Source organism: Schistocerca nitens, chromosome 2 (genome assembly GCF_023898315.1).
Source record: "Schistocerca nitens isolate TAMUIC-IGC-003100 chromosome 2, iqSchNite1.1, whole genome shotgun sequence".
Taxonomy (NCBI): Eukaryota; Metazoa; Arthropoda; class Insecta; order Orthoptera; family Acrididae; genus Schistocerca; species Schistocerca nitens.
The window spans coordinates 526,676,220-526,697,293 of NC_064615.1; the positions used below are offsets into that span (position 1 = coordinate 526,676,220).

The window sequence follows — 21,074 nt, forward strand, 5'->3', positions numbered from 1 at the left end:
TGTTAGTTGTTAAAAAAGAACAAATGAGCGCCCTACGTTACCGCGTATACGATACATAAAGTGAATTACTCTTACAGTTGTTGTTTTGAATGGCTTAATTGCTTCTGTGTTGTAAGATAAAATCTAAGATAATGTGTTATAGAATACCAAACACGTAACTGGAAATAAATAAAAATTACATAGATGGTAGACGTACTTTCGCTGTTTTAAGTTAACGAAGGAAACGAGAACGATAATAACGAGCTGGAAACATAGGAATGAACCATTTCACTAAGAAAGCCAAATAATAACTACGTCATTGTTCCAGTGCCTACATTAATACGAAGTAGAATCTAGATCTGCAGAAAGAGAAAAGTGTTACTGAAACTAGCCGACAAAAATTCTGCGTCGGTTTATGTAGTTTTCTTGTGAAAGTAACTGTTTCTGCTATTAACTATAAATAACAAGGATTCATACTTATTTCTTGGATCGTAAAATGTAGCTGTGGACAGTCAACTCGTCATATACAACTGCTGGCACTGAATAACGTCCAGTCTTTCTAGTTACCGATTACGTTGAAAAATTCCCAGCATAAGTAAATGGGAAGTGCTTAACGTTTCCCATATATTTCAAGGGTAAGTTAGTAGTACTCACCCAGTTAATTACAAGTTAAAAAATTCGACGAAAGTTTCATATTATCTGCACCAGATATGTAAGAGTTCCGGTTTCAAAGCATTGTACATAAAACGTCCCGGAATCAAAACATTGCGTATAATTTCTCTGGTGTTTTCGAAATTTGCTCTAAACTATATATCCGCTAACTGCTAACTACTGTCCTTGCTTCTTGCGAGAAATTGAGTCAGTGAAGTCTTTCATTGCAAACACGATTCTCAAAATACTTCATCACATAAAGAAGAAAGAAGTGAATTAAGGGTTTCGTATTGAGTTTCATTTCTAACTTACGAAGTATGTAATGTGTGAATCGCATATATTTTTACTGGAAATTTCAGTTTGGTAAGCTTTTGTACAAATGTCATCATGTGTTAAATAATATAGCAACATTGTAGATTCCAAAGTATTTTATTGCTAATATTAAATTCCTTACAATGCTTCACGAAATAAGATGTAATCTAAAGAACAAGATCGAATAGTCCATGATGTTGAGCGATGTCGCTGTAGATGTTATTATCATGTAGGAATGTCTTAAGCAATTTTGGCCTGAAAATAAAAAAAATAGTATTTTAAAAAGTCATAGATATAATAAAACAGTTCTACATTTACTTGAAACCTTGGAAGTGCAATTACAAGTGACGTATTAGCAAAATTAAGTATATAATAAACGTATATACTATACTGGAAGGATAAGATGAAACTCGTATCAGCACACAAAAATCCGACGGGAACAACAATCAATATATCTTCAAAACCAAAAATCGCCCATATTTTGTTCTGCCTCCGTTGAGCACTATTTTAATAGGAGAAACTACATTTAATCGAAACAGATTTAAATAATCAATGTCTCTCTCTTCAAATTAATTTCCTATTTGCTCCTACTTATTTGTTGTAAAGCAATTCCATAAAGCGACTACCGTTTCAAGATTTTACTCTGTCGGCCATACAGCATTATATTGTCATAAGGAATGAGCTACATGTGGGATGCATTTATTGTGAACTTTTCAACGGCTATACGGAAAGGGGTTTTCATCAAGAAGGTTGGTGTAACAAACATAGGTTTAATCAGAAATATATTCTAACAGCAAACAATGCTACAACAGTACTCTTATGTTATGGAAGGCGCATGGAATTTCCAAATTCTGAATATGGTACGGAAATTAGAAAATATGTAAACGGAAATCCAAAGGATGGGTCTAGATAAAATGAGGGTCAATGAAGTGACATGGAAGGAAAACAAGAATATCTGGTAAGACGATTATAGAGTAATATCAACAGCAGAAAGTGACGTAATGTGATCGCTAACAGGAAGATAAAGCAATATTATGAAAAGTTGAGTCTTGGAATAATTCTGATCAGAATCCACAATGAACCAATGACAACTATAACAGTTCAATTCCATGCCCATATCTCAAGTAAAAGATATTGTCGTCTATAAGCACTGCAAACGTTCACTGCACATTTTTGACATCTTCGGAAACGCCATTTTCGACTTAGTTATCATGATTTGCAATGGGATCTCGGTCCAAAACTAGTCATTGAATGAATAAAAAGTAAAATTTTGCGACTTGGAATGGTTTTTCCTTCTATTAAAATATAAAGTCTAAACGAAGTATATGAGGGTACAGAACGTACAATGCAGTACTTAAACGGAGATGAGAATCTAATTGCAGTTCTGTATTGGTGGAAGATACAGAAGACAGGCAGCAATCGGCTTGATAGTAGGAATGAGACAAGAGAAACGCTACTAGACTTCTGCAACAGCCAGTAATAGCAAATACGCTGTTGGAAATCCACAAGGAAGTATGCTTGGAGAAGTCCAGAGATACAACAAACCTCCAAGATCAGACAGAGGGACTGTAGGGAAAAGAAAGGCACTCGACCACAATCTAGAAACAATGAAGAGTGAAGCTTATGAAAATTGTCGGGAAGAACCAAATTGGAATGAATTGGGATATTGAACTACTTAGGACTGATGAGGTTAAAAAAAATGGCTCTGAGCACTATGGGACTTAACTTCTGAGGTCATCAGTCCCCTAGAACTTAGAAATACTTGAACCTAACTAAACTATGGACATCACACACATCCATGCCAGAGGCAGGATTCTAACCTGCGACCGTAGCGGTCGCGCGGTTCCAGACTATAGCGCCTAGAACCCTCGGCCACCCCGGCCGGCTGATGAGGTTCGTTTGGTTCCCTAAGGCTAAAGGTACTGCGATAATAAATGCCAGACAGACAATTCAGTTGACGAGGAATGGACATCTCTAAAAAGAGAAGTTACAGAATACGGATAGATATACATTGACGGAAAGAAATAGCAACACCAGTAGTGCGACATAAATAGAAGTGGGTGGGCGTATTTATACATCTGAAAGATTATCTCTATTCAGATATCGTACCAGTCTCATAAGAGTGACACTAGTAGGGCTACTGTGAGGATGGAAATCAGCTCCTCTTTAAATACACGCTGTAGCGGTCGTGGGCGTTCGTTATCTTGAGACTGGATGTGGTGAGTCGGTGTTAGTAGAGAACGCTTTAAGGCGACAACATCTCACAGAGTTCGAACGATGGCGTGTAATAGGGCTACAAAAAGCTGCATGTTCCTTCTGCGTTATTGCAGAGAGACTTGACAGAAAGTAGCCACGGTACCTGATTGGTGGCAGTGGCAGTCACAAGGAACTACGGTCGCAAAACACGGTCAAGGGCAGAGTGGAGGCCTGTTGTGTTTCATATTGAAAGTTGGTTCTACCTCTGTGCAAGTGATGGTCGTGTGTTGGTTAGAAGAAGGCCAGTTGAGGGCCTGAAACCAGACTGTCTGCTTGCTAGACACACTGGACCTATGCCCGTTCTTGGGTGCGATTTCGTATGACAGAAGAAACACTCTTGTGTTATCCCAAGCACGCTGACTCTGTACATCAATTTTGTGATTCAACTTGTTGTGCTGCCGTTTACGAGAGCATTCCAGGGGGTGTTTTCCAACGGCATATGTCCCGCCCATATATCACTATTGTAACCCAACACGCTCTACAGAGTGTCGTACACTATTGGCCATTAAAATTGCTACACCACGAAGATGACGTGCTACAGACGCGAAATTTAACCGACAGGAAGAAGATGCTGTGATATGCAAATGATTAGCATTTCAGAGCATTCACACAAGGTTCGCACCGGTCGCTACACATACAACGTGCTGACATGAGGAAAGTTTCCAACCGATTTCTCACACACAAACAGCAGTTGACCGGCGTTGCCTGGTGAAACGTTGTTGTGATGCCTCGTGTAAGGAGGAGAAATGCGTACCATCACGTTTCCGACTTTGATAAAGGTTGGATTGTAGCCTATCTCGATGCGATTTATCGTATCTTGACATTGCTGCTCTCGTTGGTCGAGATCCAATGACTGTTAGCAGAATATGGAATCGGTGGGTTGAGGAGGGTAATACCGAACGCCGTGCTGGATCCCAACGGCCTCGTATCACTAGCAGTCGAGATGACAGGCATCTTATCCGCATGGCTGTAACGGATAGTTCATCCACGTCTCGATCCCTGAGTCAACAGATGAGGACGTTTGCATGACAACAACCATCTGCACGAACAATTCGACGACGTTTTCAGCAGCATGGATTATCAGCTCGGAGATCATGGCTGCGGTTACCCTTGACGCTGCATCGCAGACAGGAGCACCTGCAATGGTGTACTCAGCGGCGAACCTGGGTGCACGGATGGCAAAATGTCATTTTCTCGGATGAATCCAGGTTCTGTTTACAGCATCATGATGGTCGCATCCGTGGTTGGCGACATCGCGGTGAACGCACATTGGAAGCGTGTATGCGTCATCGCCATACTGGCGTATCACCCGGCGTGATGGTATGGGGTGCCATTGGTTACACGTCTCGGTCACCTCTCGTTCGCATTGACGGCACTTTGAGCAGTGGACGCTACATTTCAGATGTGTTACGATCTGTGGCTCTACCCTTCATTCGATTTCTGCGAAACTCTACATTTCAGCAGGATAATGCACGACCGCATGTTGCAGGTCCTGTACGGGTCTTTCTGAATACAGAAAATGTTTGATTGCTGCCCTGGCCAGCACATTCTCCAGATCTCTCACCAACTGAAAACGTCTGGTCAATGGTGGCCGAGCAACTGGCTCGACCCAATACGGCAGTAACTACTCTTGATGAACTGTGGTATCGTATTGAACCTGCCTGGCTAGCTGTACCTGTACACGCCATCCAAGCTCTGTTTGACTCAATGCCCAGGCGCATCAAGGCCGTTATTGCGGCCAGAGGTGGTTGTTCTGTGTACTCATTTCTCAGGATCTATGCACCCAAATTGCGTGAAAATGTAATCCAATGTCAGTTCCAGTATAATATATTTGTCCAATGAATACCCGATTATCATCTGCATTTCGTCTTGGTGTAGAAATTTTAATGGCCAGTAGTTTATGTTGCCTTGGTCTCATCCATCACCAGATCCGTCTCCAATCGAGCTCATAGGGAACATCATCGGACGATAACTTCAGCGTCGTCCACAGCCAGCTGTAACTGTCCCTGTACTGATCTAAAAAGTGCAACAGTCATGGAACTCCACCACCAGTACAACACAATGCATGCACAGTTGCATGCTCACATTCTGGCGGTTACACCGGTTATTAACGTACCAACGTTTAACACTTGCAGTGGCTTATCTTGCATATTAACCTACGATCTTGCGATGTTATTATTTAAATACGTTACATGGAACAGATATTCCCGAAATTTCGATACACTACTTTAATTATTTTTTGGTGTTACAATTTTTTCCGTCAGTGTATTTGCAGGGAAGGCAACTGTGCTGTAACCTTGGGTTATCAGAAGAAACCTGTTGATCGACGAAAGAAGAAAGTGCAAAAATAGTTCGGGAAAATACAAGAATAATGCACTACAAATCACTTAGAAATGAAATAAATTAGAAGTGCGGGGAGGCCCAGGCAAAGTGTCAGCAAGAAAAAATAAGAAGAAATCGAAAAATAAATCGTTGTCGGGAGTACAGATCCAGCATACATAAAAGTCAAAATAGTATTCAATGAAATTAAAAGCAAAGATGTCAACATTAAGGGTGCAATAGGAATTCCGCTGTAAAGGCAGAGAGTGAGCGAATAGTTGGAAAGAGTATCCTGAAGACCTCTTCAACAGGGAGAAACTCTCTGATGACGAGGTAGAAGTATAATTGAGAGAATATATGGTGGAAAAAGGTGTTCTAGTATCAGAGAATATTTGACAAAAACTTTGGAACAACTGCGATGAAATAGTGCGGAAGGCAAGGATTACATTCCCCCACACACAGGATTTGTCGACGAATAAAAAGAATTAGACATTGTTGGTTGGTTGGTTGGTTTTGGGGAAGGAGACCAGACAGCGTGGTCATCGGTCTCATCGGATTAGGGAAGGATGGGGAAGGAAGTCGGCCGTGCCCTTTTAGAGGAACCATCCCGGCATTTGCCTGGAGTGATTTAGGGAAATCACGGAAAACCTAAATCAGGATGGCCGGACGCGGGATTGAACCGTCGTCCTCCCGAATGCGAGTCCAGTGTCTAACCACTGCGAATTAGACATTGTAAAATGGTGCTAGATGTTCAGAATTCTGAGGAAAATAGATGTAAGCTAAACGGACAACAGGGTAATACACAATACGAACAAGAACCAAGAGGAAAATATAAGAATGGAACACCAAAACCGAAATTCTCGCATCAGAGAGCGTATAAGAAATGGATGCAGTCATTCACCTCTACTGTTCAGTGTATATATCAAAGAAGCAATGACGGAAAAGTAAGAAAGGTTCAGGGGTACACATAAAACTCATGGTGAAAAGATATCCACTGGTATTCATTTATGTTACTGCTATCCTCTTTGAAAATAAAGTAGAAGTACAGGACCTGCTAAAAGAAATGGAGAATCTAATGAGAACACACTATGGACTGAGAGTAATTCGAAGAAAGACGAAAGTCATGGGAAATATCAACAATGACGACAGCGAAAACCTAACATTAGAACTGGGGGCCTCGAAGGAGACGAAGTGAAGAGATTCAGCTATCTCGGAAGCAAAATAACACTTCACGAACAAAGCAAAGAGGGCATTAAACCAGAATATCACAGGCAAATACGGAATTCCTGGTCAAAAAATTCTTTTACAATCAAATATCGGCCTTAATTCGAAGCAGAAATTTAAAATTGGTCGGACTGATCAGATAAAAAACGAGGAAATTCTCAGCGGAATTAGTGAGGAGAGGAACTTGTGGAAAACATTGACAAGAAGGAGGGACAGGATGACAGAAAATGTTGCAAGACATTAGGGAATAACGTCCAGGATACTAGAGGGAGCTCTGCGGGGGAAGACAGAGAATGCTACTCTGAAATAAAAGGGTTGGCGTAGGAGAGGACTTCGTTACAGGTTCATTAAACTAGTCAGAACGATAATGGTTAAAAAGGTCATATGTGCTTTGTTTCTGTAAAACACAGTCAACAGAGCTCTAGTAAAGGGGCTATAAAATTTTTTGCAATGAAATTTATTGTGAAACAAATCAATTTCGTTCGTGCTGCAAGTCTTAGAAAGAACTCATCCAATGCTTGTAAACTCCGTTACGTATAAGGTCCATAATAGTTTCATCAAAACGTAGCTCAGAGAATATGTATACTATAAACTTAATCCCACTTCTTGCAAACTACCTTAATTACTTACTGTTTCCCAAATACTTGGTTGACGTACGAATTTGGGTCTAGACTTAAGGAAATGTGTTTGACTTCTAGTTTTCAAAATGCTGCTTGTCACAGAAATAACATCTTCCAGAAGCAGTACTGAGGTCTCTGTTTGCCTTACAACATATGTGCTTGCGAGATCTGTTGAACTTACTCCTGTGTGGATGGCAACCACGCCGTCATCAGCCGACGTGAGGATCTCGATGTAGGCCGTACCGTCACCATTGACAGTGATGGTGGAGCCGGTGCAGCTGTTTCCGTTCACATTACCAGATATGACGTCACAATATTTACCACCTGGCAGACCAGTCTGTCAGAAAAAAGGTATGTATTACAGTCTATGGCATGGTTTTGGCATGTGAAAAAAAGCGAGTAATGCCGGACGCAAACCTTGAGAGTCTGCTTCAGATCGGAGTTAGCTTCGTTGTTAATGGCAATGAACCCGGTGTTTCCTCGAGAGAAGGCTATCTGATATCCGCCGTTGTCCCACCAGTTCGCCATTGCAGTCACTGCGAAAATTTTTGGGAAATCTTATATTCATGGGATTTAGCATAAACTTGGTACTTCTTCTTACTTTGCATATAAAAATGTAAACAATCATACTCTTTACCATGCGACAAGGATGCGTACAGACAAGCTACACAGCACGTGCAATGAAATATTTAACAATTGTTAATAAAAACCTAACGGCTTCAAAAACGAAGAGGTGAAGTTACCTCTTGAAAGGACAAAAAAAAAAAAAAGGCTCTGAGCACTATGGGACTTAATTGCTGAGGTCATCAGTCCCCTAGAACTTAGAACTACTTAAACCTAACTAACCTAAGGACATCACACACATCCTTGCCCGAGGCAGGATTCAAACCTGCGACCATAGAGTTCGCGCGGTACCAGACTGTAGCGCCTAGAACCGATCGGCCACCCCGGCCGGCTTGAAAGGACAAATCAGATCTAATTACTACATGATAACATCTGAAAACGTGCAGCACACTATAGCAGTTAGTTACTGCGGTCGTATTCAAAATGAAAGGTAATGTTATCTACAAAGATTTAGAAGATGGCCAAGAATGTAGGCTGCTTGTTACGTAATAATGGCCGGCCGGAGTGGCCGACCGGTTCTATGCGCTACAGTCTGGAGCCGAGGGACCGCTACGGTCGCAGGTTCGAATCCTGCCTGGGGCGTGGATGTGTATGATTTCCTTAGGTCAGTTAGGTTTAAGTAGTTCTAAGTTCTAGGCGACTGATGACCTCAGAAGTTAAGTCGCATAGTGCTCAGAGCCATTTGCACGTAATAATGAACTCATGATATTCGGCACTCAGATACACGATTTTCGCATACTGTGAACTATTACCTCTTAATCTCAGACAGAAAGACGTTAATGAATCCTAGAGAGAAAGTAATCTTCTATTGTCACTTTGTGAAATGGTTCAAACGGCTCTGAGCACTATGGGACTTAACATCTGACGTCATCAGTCCCCTAGAACTTAGAACTACTTAAACCTAACTAACCTAAGGACATCACACACATCCATACCCGAGGCAGGATTCGAACCTGCGACCGTAGGGGTCCCGCGGTTCCAAACTGAAGCGCCTAGAACCGCTCGGCCACACCGGCAGGTCCACTTTGTGACTTACGCATCGTAATACAAATATAAAATTAGCCCATAGATTAAAAGAAAATTCACATGCATAATAATTCACTCTACAACCAAATACATTTATTTTTATTGCAGTAGTTACAATTATATGGGCGCCGTGAAACGAACCGTAGAATTTGTTCCACCATACAAAGTCATTGTGTTCATATTCAGCGACTGCGACAGTGTCTCATATTGAATAATTTACCGTAGATTTTGCTGCCGGTATTCCGCAGAGGCACTCTGAGGAAGTTGTCCTTATATGTATAACTTCTACTTCTACTTCACCCTCTACCTTTCTACCGCTCTTTTTCACTGTAAAAACAGTACTATAGGTGCTCCTGCACACACACACACACACACATTCACACACACACACACACACACAGACACACACACATTCACACACACAAGCACACACGCACGGAGCTTGTGTGCTTTCACTGTGGATAGCAAATGCCATCAGCGAATCTTATCAGTGATAACCTTTCACTTCGAAACATAATCGCACTTCTGAATTTTTATTTTATTATCGTCATTACTGCTTCTACGTGTAAGCTGAACAATTTAGGAAAAAGGCTACAACCATGTCTTACGCCCTTTTTAATCCGAGAACCTCTCTCTTAACCTTCGATTCTTCCGTCTTGGTTCTTGTACATATTTCCTTTTCGCCTTCCTCACCAGCTTATATCTATTTTCCTGACCCTCCAAGATAGCCGGACCCAGATAGCCGGACGCAGTAACGTGCCTCTTCCGGAACGAGGGAAGGTGAACATGGCCTGCACCGAATCCGTCTCGCGGATTAACGACGATTTGTGGTGAGCCAGCTAGCCTGATTGTGATTTTTGAATGTTCCCCACATACCCTTCGGTAAATACCGGTGTGATACCGACGTCCCGCCTCAGATACACGATATGAAAATATGTGGCAAATGTTTCCATAGTTGCACATCGGATTTACTCTAGACGCTGACAGTTCAGATACACAGATTCCGTCCTGGGTTGGTGGGGGAGGGGGGAGGGGGGAGGGGGGAGGGAGGGAGATTAATAATGTACCGACGATCACAGATGTTAAGCCCCATTAAACCCATAATTATCATCACCTATTTTCCTTAGTATTTCAAACATCCAGCTCCCTTATTAATTTGTCGAATGCTTTCGCAACCCGGCAATATTATGAAAATGTATTATTTTTTCTTAAGTCAGTTTTCCGTTATGAGACGAAACGTCAGAACCTCATCTCTGAAGTCTTTAGCTTTCCTAAAATCCAATTAATAGTCTGCTAACAAATCCTCAATTTTATTTTCCATTCATCTGTGCAATATATTCGTTACTAGCTTGGGTGCGTGAAGAGTTAAGCTGTTTGGACGATTGTTCTCACATTCAGCTTTATCCAAGCTTGTTTTCTTCGGGATTGTGAGGGTGATGTTCATAAGCAGGTCCGACAGCGTGTCAGCCGTCTCAGATTTTCTACACTAATATGAATAATTGTTTTGTTTATTCATCTTTCACTAATGTGAGGATTCAGGTTTCCTATGTTCTGTCAAACTGTAACTTTAATAGTAGTTGTTCCATGTTTTCCATTGCGACATCAATTACTTCTTCTATAACATCACCAAAACAAATAATCTCTGGACTTGCCACATTATCTCTGCTCTTTAAGTGAAATGGCGTACTGAGTAGTGGCATACATATGAAAATTTGATATGAAGGATTGCCTGGCCACGCCTGAAAGAAAGAACTCAGTTTCCAATTTCTGACGTCGCTTTGGTCCACGTGACATTGTTTGAATACCCGTTAAGCACTTTTACCAGTTCCAGATACAAATGGAAAAGCCGTACACAGCGGTTTTTATTGTAGTCTTTAGCCCGAAGTCTGGTTTTGTCTCTCACCGCCCTAGTCCTTCCTGTGCTCATTCCTTTCCAGTTCGACATAGCTATTGTAGTCTACCACTGTAATATGAATCTGATTATTTTATTCAAGCCTTGATCTGTGATTACAATGTTAACCTCCTACACGTAACTTCATTTCCAAACTCACGAATGCTTGATACCTCAGAGTTTGACCTATCAACGATCGTCTCTTTTAATTAAGTTTAGCCATAAAGTTTTTTTTTTCACATTTCGATTCAGTACTTGGTCATCAAATACTTGATCCATCCACCTAATTTTTAGCATTCTTCATTCATCTGTAACGCCATGTTCCAGTCGCTTCATTTCTACTCTTGCATGTATTATTTATCTTCCATATTACACAACCGTATGTGGTTACTTGCGAGGCAAATAGCTCCAGAAAGAACTCGTTATATTTAAATCTATATTCTACGTCAACAAATTTTCAGAATTTCTTTTGTTGCTTTTCCCAATCTGCATTACATCTTCTTTCCTTCGACCATCGACAGTTACCCATACTTTTCTCCGTTTGGACGTTTTGTTGCCAGGGAACCAGCATCATTAACAATATTTCATGAAGCGTTAATTAAAGAATCTGTCAACAGCTGCAGTACGAATGTTTTGCGACTAGTTTCGAATTAGCAATTTCATTTTCAAGCCTGGCCAACTGAGGCTGCTCTGAAAGTGCTTGATCTTAACAACAAACATCAGAATGTCCAGAGATGCTTTATAAAATGTTAGCATACTGACTTTCACAATCCACATGTGCCTCTTAATTTGATTTTGACTTGCAAAGATTCCACTTCGTCTCTCTGAACTTTAACTCACTTTCCAAATTGCTCCTTGATTTCCTTCACTGTTTGCTCAATGAACAGATCCAGCAACATCAAGGCGAGTCTACAAACCTATCTTACTGCCTTCTCAACTACCACTTCTCTTTTGTGTCAGTCAATAATTATAACTTTTGTCTCCTCTCTGTGCAAGTTTCAGATATTTCATCACTCCCTTTATTTCATCCCTCTTACCTTCAGAATTTCAAAGAGTTTATGCAACCAACATTGTCGAAAGCTTACTCTATATCTAACAATGTTATTTAAGTAAAATAACTTTCCATCAGTCTACCTTCTAAGATAAGTCATAGTGTCAGCATTGGCTCTCCAAGCCCGCTTTTATCGGTCGCTCCATTCCCCTACAATGCGTGCTAGTATTTTGGAACTATTACTTATAAAACTGATGATTCGCCGACATTTCGCACTTATCAGTAGCTACTTTTTTGGAACTCGTACACAGAATGCACGTGTCTGCGATTTTAGAACGTCGCAGAAGTTAGTGTAAAGAACCAATGTAATAAACGAATTTTTTTTTAAAGGTCGGTGCTAGAACTCCGGCTTCTAAATTAGTCAGGAAGACAAACTGTGGTTCTATGTTCGTTACAACGCTAATCATGATAGAGGCATCAGTTCCACAAATTCATAAAGGTTGCAATTCTCGTATAAATATCTACACACTTCCTCAAAAATTACATCTTGCTGAGGGATCTGTGGTATCCAGAGATATAGGGACGTACTGACTTGGACATGTTCGTCTCTGACCGGGTTCACACACAACCATCTATGGAAGTAAATGCAGGCAGAAGCAAAAACGAGTTGTTGGCAAAACATACGTAATTGTTATTACTAGTACGTTGCTTCTACACTAACGAAAATCTTACTTACGTCCTGCGTTGTTCCTGAAGCCAACCATGTTGTAGATTTGTCTCCAGCGGTGCTCGCACACCCACGGCCTGGCACAAGAGTCGTCTGAGTTGATGGTGGGAGATATGATGTTGTTGTTGGAGTCCTGTGGAGGTCCGTCCTTGTCGAGATTGAATTCGTAGCTCGACATCACTCGGGGGAAGCCGTAAGGCCACGCCAGCATGAAGGCGGTTGCCATCTGTAACGGCGGACAAGGCAATAAAACGATACATTGTAGCAGGTTCTGTTTTGGCAAGTGCAGAAAGTAAACGAAAATTGTCTCTCTAACGTCTACTAAATTGTCAGTACACAAGTTTCATAAAATGATAATAACAATTATGCGGTAACTTACACGTCAATGCATCGGTACAGTTACTAGAGTGAACATTGTTATAAACAATTCGTGTAGATTGTTGTAGGTGTTTACGCTCGTCATGACGCTGCCAGCACATATGCTTCTCTTTTCGAAGAGGAACAAATGTGTTGCTTTGGTTAACGCCTACAATGTACGTAAATATCAGCATTTACATCGACAGGTACACACATACTTCGCAAGTCACTCTGCAGCATGCGACGTAAAGTGAATGAAAATTAGCCACTCTCTGCTCTCTGACGTATGGAGTATGCCACTGAAGTTCCCCAGTCTCAGTTACGTTATTCTCACAATCCCAAAGCGAGATTGTGATGGAGGAAGCAGAACGGTTGCCTAGTCTGTTTCAAGTAGAGGAAATCAAAATTTTCCAAATTAGGTTTCCTAAGAACAGTGTTAGCCGTATAAAACGATTCTCATCTTTCACTCATGGCAATTTCTTCTACACAGATGCTGCATGCATCTCTCAAATCATCTACGTGCTTGATAGCGGGGGCTGTTTGGAAGGGACTGAGAGGTTTTTTAGGTTAGAGGGTCTCAGGAAACCACAGAAAGGGCGTCCGTCTCCAAGGGGGCAGATAAAACACAGTAAGGTAGTTGTAGAAACGATCGGTAGTGTAGTTGTAACTTGTAGCTGTGGGGAAAGAACCTGAGCTCCAAGCCCCAATAGCTCAAATAGTTACAGGTACGGAAAGCTGGTTAAAGCCGAAAATAAGTTCAGCTGAATCTTTTTCAAACGACCTAACAGTGTTGAGAAAGGATAGATTAAATACAGTAGGTAGTGGAGTATTTATTGCTGTCAGAAGTAGTTTACCTTGTAGTGAAATTGAAGTAGATAGGTCCTGCGAAATAGTAAAGGTAGAAGTTACCACTTGATAATCGGACTAAGCTATTAATTGGATCGTTTTACCGATCCACCGACAGAAGATATAGTTGCTGAACAGTTCAAAGAAAACTTGAGTCTCATTTCAAATAGGTAACCCACTCATACAATTATAGTCGGTGTGACTTCAATCTCAACTTGATATGCTGGAAAAATTATACGTTTAAAGCCGGCGGCAGGCATAAAACGTCATCCGAAATTGTACTGAATCCTTTTTCAGAAAATTATTTTGAACAACTAGTCCATGGGCCCACTTGAAGTGTAAATGGTTGCAAAAGCATACTTGACGTCTTAGCAACAAATAATCCGGGAGAAATAGTGAGTATCATGAGGAATACAGGGATTAGGAATCAGAAGGCAGTTCGTACTAGGCTGAATACCATGACACCCACAACATAAAAAAGACACCCAAAGTACATCTATTTTAAAAAGCTGATAAAAATGCTCTTAACGCCATTTTAAGAGACAGTCTTCACATCTTCCTGTCTGATCATGTACAAGTAGAAAAGATGTCGAACGATTTCAAAGAGATGTTATCGACGGCAATTGACAGATATACATGACATAAATTAATAGGTGGTGGTACTGATACCCCATGGTACACAAAACGGGTCAGAGTTCTGTTGCAGAAGTAACGAAAAAAGCATGCCAAATTTAAAAGAACGAAAATCCCCAAGATTGGCAAACTGTTCCAGAAGTTCGAAATACAGTGCGTACTTCAATGCTAGATGCTTTTACTAATTTCCAAAAAGAAACTCTGTCTCGGAATCTTGCTAAAAACCTAAAGAGATTCTCCTCATACGTAAAACACACCAGTGGCAAGGCGCAATCAATATCTTCACTGCGCGATAACAACGGTGAAGTCACTGGTGATACTGCCACTAAAGCAGAGTCATTAAACACGGTTTTCCGAAACTGCTTCACCAAAGAAGACGAAGTAAATATTCTTCAATTCCAATCAAGAACTACAGCCAAGATGAGAAACATAGAAGTACATATCCTCGGCGTAGGAAAGCAGCTTAAATCACTTATAAAGGCAAGGCCTCCGGTCCAGATTGTATACCAGTCAGGTTCCTTTTAAAGTATGCTGATAAAATAGCTCCATATTTAACAATTATACACAACCGCTCCCTCACAAAAAGATCTGTGCCTAAGGACTGGAAAATTTCTGAAGTCACACCAATACCCAAAAAGGGAAATAGGAGTAATCCACTGAATTACAGGCCCACATCACTAACGTCGATTTGCAATGGGATTTTGGAACATATACTGTGTTCAAACATCATGAATCATCTCGAAGGAAACGATTTATTGACACACAGTTAGCACGGATTCAGAAAATATCGTTCTTGCGAAACACAACTAGCTCTTCAAACTCATGAAGTATTGAGTGCTATCGACAGGGGATGTCAAATTGTTTTAACATTTTTAGATTTCCAGAAGGCTTTAGATACCGTTCCTCACAAGCGCCTTCTAAACAAACTCCGTGCCTACGGACTATCGCCTCAGTTGTGAGACTGGATTCGTGGTTTCCTGTCAGAAAGGTCACAGTTCGGGGTAATAGACGGAAAGTAATCGAGTAAAACAGAAGTAATTGTCCGCGTTCCCCAAGGAAGTGTTACAGGTCCTCTATTGTTCCTGATCTATATTAACGACATAAGAGAAAATCTGAGAAGTCTTCTTACATTGCTTGCAGATGATGTTGTTATTTATCGTCTTGTAAAATCATCAGATGACCAAAACGAACTGAAAAATTAATTAGATAAGATTTCTGTATGGTGCGAAAAGTGGCAATTGACCCTGAGTAAAGAAAAGTGTGAAGTTACTCACGTGAGTACTAAAACCGCTAAATTTCGATTAGACGATATGTCACAAAATCTGAAAGCTGTAAGTTGAAGTAAATATTTAGGGATTACAGTTACAAATAACCTAAATTGGAACGATCGCATAGATAATGTAGTGGGTAGAGCAAACCAAAGACTGCGATTCATTGGCAGAATCCTTAGAAGGTGCAACAGGTTTACTAAAGAGGCTGCTTACATCACGTTTGTCCGCACTATTCTGTTGTATTGCTGTACTGTGTGGGATCCGCATCAGATGGGACTGATGGATGACATCGAAAAAGATCAAAGAAGGGCAGCTCGTTCTGTATTATTGTGAAATAGAGGAGATAGTGCCACAGACATGATACGTGAATTGGAGTGGCAATCATTAAAACAAAGGTTTTTTCGTTGCCACGGGATCTTTTCATGAAATTTCAATCACTGGTTTTCTCCTCCGATTACGAAAACATTCTTTTGGTACTCACCTAAACTGGGAGAAATGATCATCATCATAAAATAGAGAAATCAGGGCTTGCACAGAAAAAAATTAAAGTGTTCGTTTTTCCCGCGTGCCATTCGAGAGTGGAACGGTAGAGAGACAACTTGAAGGTGGTCCATTGAACCGTCTGCCAGGCACTTAATTGTGAATAGCAGAGTAATCACGTATATGTAGATGTAGACGTTTGAGAGGATACAACGTACCTTCCTGTTGTGGTCACTTACTATGTGAGAACGGAGGAGACAGCCTTTTGGAATCCTAGAAGGAGAGTGCATCTACTATCTGCAGCATATTGTAAGTAGAGGAGACATAGTATTTCAGATGAGTGACATTTAGGAACTAGTGTTGTTATTCGATCGAAGACGAGAGGTATGAATACTAACCACCATCCTCCAGTTTGCTCGTCACAGGAGGAACATAATTTGTTATGGGGGCGAATTCCAAGTTTTCCAGGAAAGAATACAATGTAAAAGGACTTCACGTAGACCGATCATTCAGATGCGTTGACAGCGTAGCATAAACAAGGGGCCTCTTGAATGATGTCGGGTAAACTGGATAAATCATCAGTCATGAGGGGGTACAACGAGTTCTAAATAATAATGACGTAGTTCACTTCCGTGGTGCGTTTTTTGGCAGTAGACTGTTTTTTATGGCAGCAGACCTTTTTGGGGAGATTAATTGAATGTCTTCCACTAGAAAAACTGCTAATCCAGTTTCGTGTATGACCTGTGCTACATGTTTTGTACACCACCTAGAAGATGACATTGGCTCACACCCTTATTGACTTGATGTAACAGGAGAAAGCAATTGGTTATCGTGTTCCATGCGTCAGTTATCATTCTCTTGTACCATTACAATGAAAGCTGAATATTACTTTTGAATGCATTATGGGAACAGCAGTGATCAATGTCTTATAAATAATTACTATTAAAAACAGTCTTGATCACGATTTATTTAAGAAGGTGACCGGTTTCGACCACTACTGTGGTCATCTTCAGACCATTGAGTAGGAACCTCTTTCTGTTGGAGAATCTCCAACAGAAAGAGGTTCCTACTCAATGGTCTGAAGATGACCACGGTAGTGGTCGAAACCGGTCACCTTGTTAAATAAATCGTGATCAAGACTGTTTTTAATAGTAATTATAAAGCTGAATATGTTTTGTTCGGATTTCTCTGTGGACCAACCATCACGTGCATTAACTTTATAAAGCAACTGTTCGGACGTCAACGTGGTCGTGCACCTTCGGTGGTGCAGTTTTACGGTAACTGCTCAACACTGTTAACGGCTATCGCTTAATTTACTTTTCCATTCTCAACTTTTAATTACTATATATAACGTGTTCTTCCCCATCCAACATCTTATCGATTTGTGGTAGCTGCGAGTAACACAATCATCAGAATAATTCCTTATTCAGCTATTCTTCCTCCACGTTTTATGATGCAGCAGTACACTTACTAGAATGAAAGAACGTTCCTAGGACTGCTTATTTCAAAACTTTTGCCTTCCACATAGAAATCCCGAAAATTCAGTGCTCGTTCAATGCTTCATAAACAAGGCGGAGGAAACAATTGCAGGATGGCTTAAATAAGCGATTTAGTCGTCCAGAATGTCCGACTTCTAATTAAGTTCCAGTTTTCTATGATATCCATGCAGAAAATTTAAAGTCTTATACCGTTAGTTTTGAAAGTAGGGGCGAAAAGCTCTATGATTCTTTTAGTTTCTTAAAGACTGTTTTAAGTAACTGACAGAACGACAGATGGCGGACTAGACTGAATGGTGTGGTGAACATCAGGGCTTACCTTGTAAAGCCTTGGTTCCCGGAAGGTGAGGACGTCACCACCACCACCGTGACCCCGCTGGTTGTCATGGTTGTCAATAAAGACCAGAGCGTTGTTTCCGTTAACCATGCCCCACTCCTCACCTGAGAAACGATAGATAGTCCGATTTCAAACCATGCAATAACTACTAATTACTTGAGAGTCTACTTTGGTTGAAAGAAAGTGTAATAATAAAAAAGTAGAAATGGGAGTACACACTTTCCTCTATACTATAGACTGCTGAGTGAAACAGCCGTTTTCGGAGAACTCATCATGACTCTGTAATAAGGCTTCCATGTGAAGCTATCAACAACAGAACTGAAATCAAAGCTGCAAAATTAAACTTTATATCATTATTTGTTACCGAAGTTGACCAGCCACTTCATGAGGTTCTTCCTCCGTAAGCATGGTGCCAGCTGGGAACCATACGTAAATTCGCAGACTCTTCCCATCCCTATGTATTCCGTTTTCTTTACAGCTTCAGTGCCTACAACAAAATATAGAATTTAAGCAATGCAAATCCACTACATAATGATCACATCAGTAAGTGATTCGGTTTTGCTTACCAGGGTCGATCACTTCCTGATAAATAAAGGGCCTCTTCCCGCTGCCGAAGTAGTTGCTATTGAGATTACTCAGTGCACCATAGATCTTGGCAAGATTGTCGGGCCACATGTGCTTTGCAGCATCGATCCTGAAAGATAAGAAGTCATCGTACACCAAACTGTAAAGGTGTACATTTAATTTCTGGCTACTTGCATGGAAAGATACCATTAGCAGGAATCGCAAATTAATCTCCAAGCAGTGGACCAATGAATTTCTGATTGAGTCAAGGAACTACACTGAGGCCATCACTGATTACGGCAGGCAGTTTCGCAGAATTATCTGCCCTGTTGTGGCAGTCAATCCATCAACCACGGCAGATGAAACCACTACAAGCAGTAGCGGTCAAGTGTGGCGTTCATTAGGTCGAATGACTTATCAACTGCAGGTGCTCTCTGTAAGGCCTGAAGCATTTGCTGTAGTTTATGGGACGTATTTTGTTACCTGTTTCCAGTATTCAGATCACCATCCTATTTTTAAACATCATGGAACTTTATTTCTCAACGACTACAGTGTGCAATTAGTGATCTAACAAGAGCACGAGGGCATGCTCTAAATTAGTGCCTCCGATTGTTTTATATAGAAACGTTTCAATATTTTAACATAAAACAAGTATTATTAATATATTGCATCTTAATTTTTCATGTCAACATATTTGTTTCTCAACAGAGTCACCTGAACATATTACTCCCAACGACAGACTAATTTGTTGATACCGTCACTGTAACATGTCTGACTTTATTGACGGAGCCATAACCGCATCTCTGCTTGCACCGCTTCATCAATGTCAAAGTGAAGTCCTCGAAGGTGCTCTTTAAATTTTGGGAACAGATCAAAATCAGATAGTGCCAAGTCGGTACTGTGCACATAATGACCAATTCCAGTGGAACAAAGCGTAGGCTTGTTGCAGCTGTCGCAGAGCTCGTGTGTGGTCTGGTATTGTTACACTGATGGAAAGGATGCCCCTTATGTGAACGAACTTTTCGAAGCAGAAAGTCGATTATAGCACAGTCTCACGCACCGAGTCAGTTACGTTACACGCCGACACACTGCGGTTTGGAGCCATTTAAGGCAGAAGATTGACAATATGAAGTTCTGATGAAAACGATGTAGAATGTAATAAGGTTTGTTTTATTTAGAAAGCTTCAGGAGTTTTCACATACGAAATTCGGAACTATTACTTTTCACCACGCCTTCAAATGGTTCAAATGGCTCTGAGCACTATGGGACTTAACATCGTAGGTCATCAGTCCCCTGGAACTTAGAACTAGTTAAACCTAACTAACCTAAGGACATCACACACATCCATGCCCGAGGCAGGATTCGAACCTGCGACCGTAGCAGTCGCGCGGTTCCGGACTGCGCGCCTAGAACCGCGAGACCACCGCGGCCGGCACCACGCCTTCGTATCAAAAGATCAAAAGGTACATTACTTCGCGTATGTTCAATGTTTTCGTTATTTTGTTCTACATGCATCTCGCAAACACCTATTGTGTCTATGAATATTTTTCTGTGTCAATGCAAAAAAAAAAAAAAATATATTTGTGGCTTTCTTGCCGCGAAACCCGTAGTGTGAGCGCGACGTTTACGAAATGCTAGTGTCTCTTCCCAGCTTCTGATGACATGCCGGCGTCTCTCACTTATACAGATATCGACGGCCGCTGATACTGAGTAAGTGTTTAAGGAGACCAAACGCTGAAGGCTATCAGTCTCTTATTCACCCTCCTGGACGGAAGCGGTGTACACTGTCTGACTGAGCACAGGGTAAAGCCTTTCTTCAGGCGTAGCCTGTATCTTAGGCGGAACAAGGGCACGTGCCAAATGTTTATCTAGTGGATATGGGAAATCACAAGAGAACGTATACTTGGAAAAGGCCAGGAGATACGGGAAGATTTCAATTAGATTACATCATGGTCAGACAGAGATTCCGAAATCAGATACTGGATTGTAAGGGGTACCCAGGAGCAGATATAGACTCAGATCACAATATAGTAGTGATGAAGAGTAGGCTGAAGTTCAAGACATTAGTCAGGAAGAATCAATACGCAAAGAAGGCGGAAACGGAAGTACTAAGGAATGACGAGATACGTTTGAAGTTCTCTAACGCTATAGATACAGCAATAAGGAATAGCGCAGTAGGCAGTACAGTTGAAGAGGAATGGACATCTCTAAAAAGGACCATCACAGAAGTTGGGAAGGAAAACATAGGTACAAAGAAGGTAGCTGCGAAGAAACCATGGGTAACAGAAGAAATACTTCAGTTGATTGATGAAAGGAGGAAGTACAAACATGTTCCGGGAAAATCAGGAGTACAGAAATACAAGTCGCTGAGGAATAAAATAAAGAGGAAGTGCAGGGAAGCTAAGACTAAATGGCTGCAGGAAAAATGTGAAGACATCGAAAAAGATATGATTATCGGGAGGACAGACTC

General features: G+C 41.0%; 1 protein-coding gene across 1 annotated transcript in view; it reads right to left on the reverse strand.

The window, feature by feature from the left end:
* Positions 1-1,040: 1,040 nt before the first annotated feature.
* Positions 1,041-21,074, reverse strand: part of LOC126236517 (alpha-amylase 2-like) — a 102,129-nt gene continuing 82,095 nt past the window's right edge. The window contains exons 6-12 of the mRNA XM_049945882.1: positions 18,607-18,734; positions 18,405-18,527; positions 18,023-18,144; positions 12,630-12,846; positions 7,779-7,897; positions 7,543-7,698; positions 1,041-1,197 (exon numbers count right to left, since the gene is read on the reverse strand). Coding sequence (XP_049801839.1) covers positions 1,183-1,197; positions 7,543-7,698; positions 7,779-7,897; positions 12,630-12,846; positions 18,023-18,144; positions 18,405-18,527; positions 18,607-18,734 — 880 coding nt within the window. The 3' untranslated portion in view covers positions 1,041-1,182. The remainder of the gene's footprint in view (positions 1,198-7,542; positions 7,699-7,778; positions 7,898-12,629; positions 12,847-18,022; positions 18,145-18,404; positions 18,528-18,606; positions 18,735-21,074) is intronic.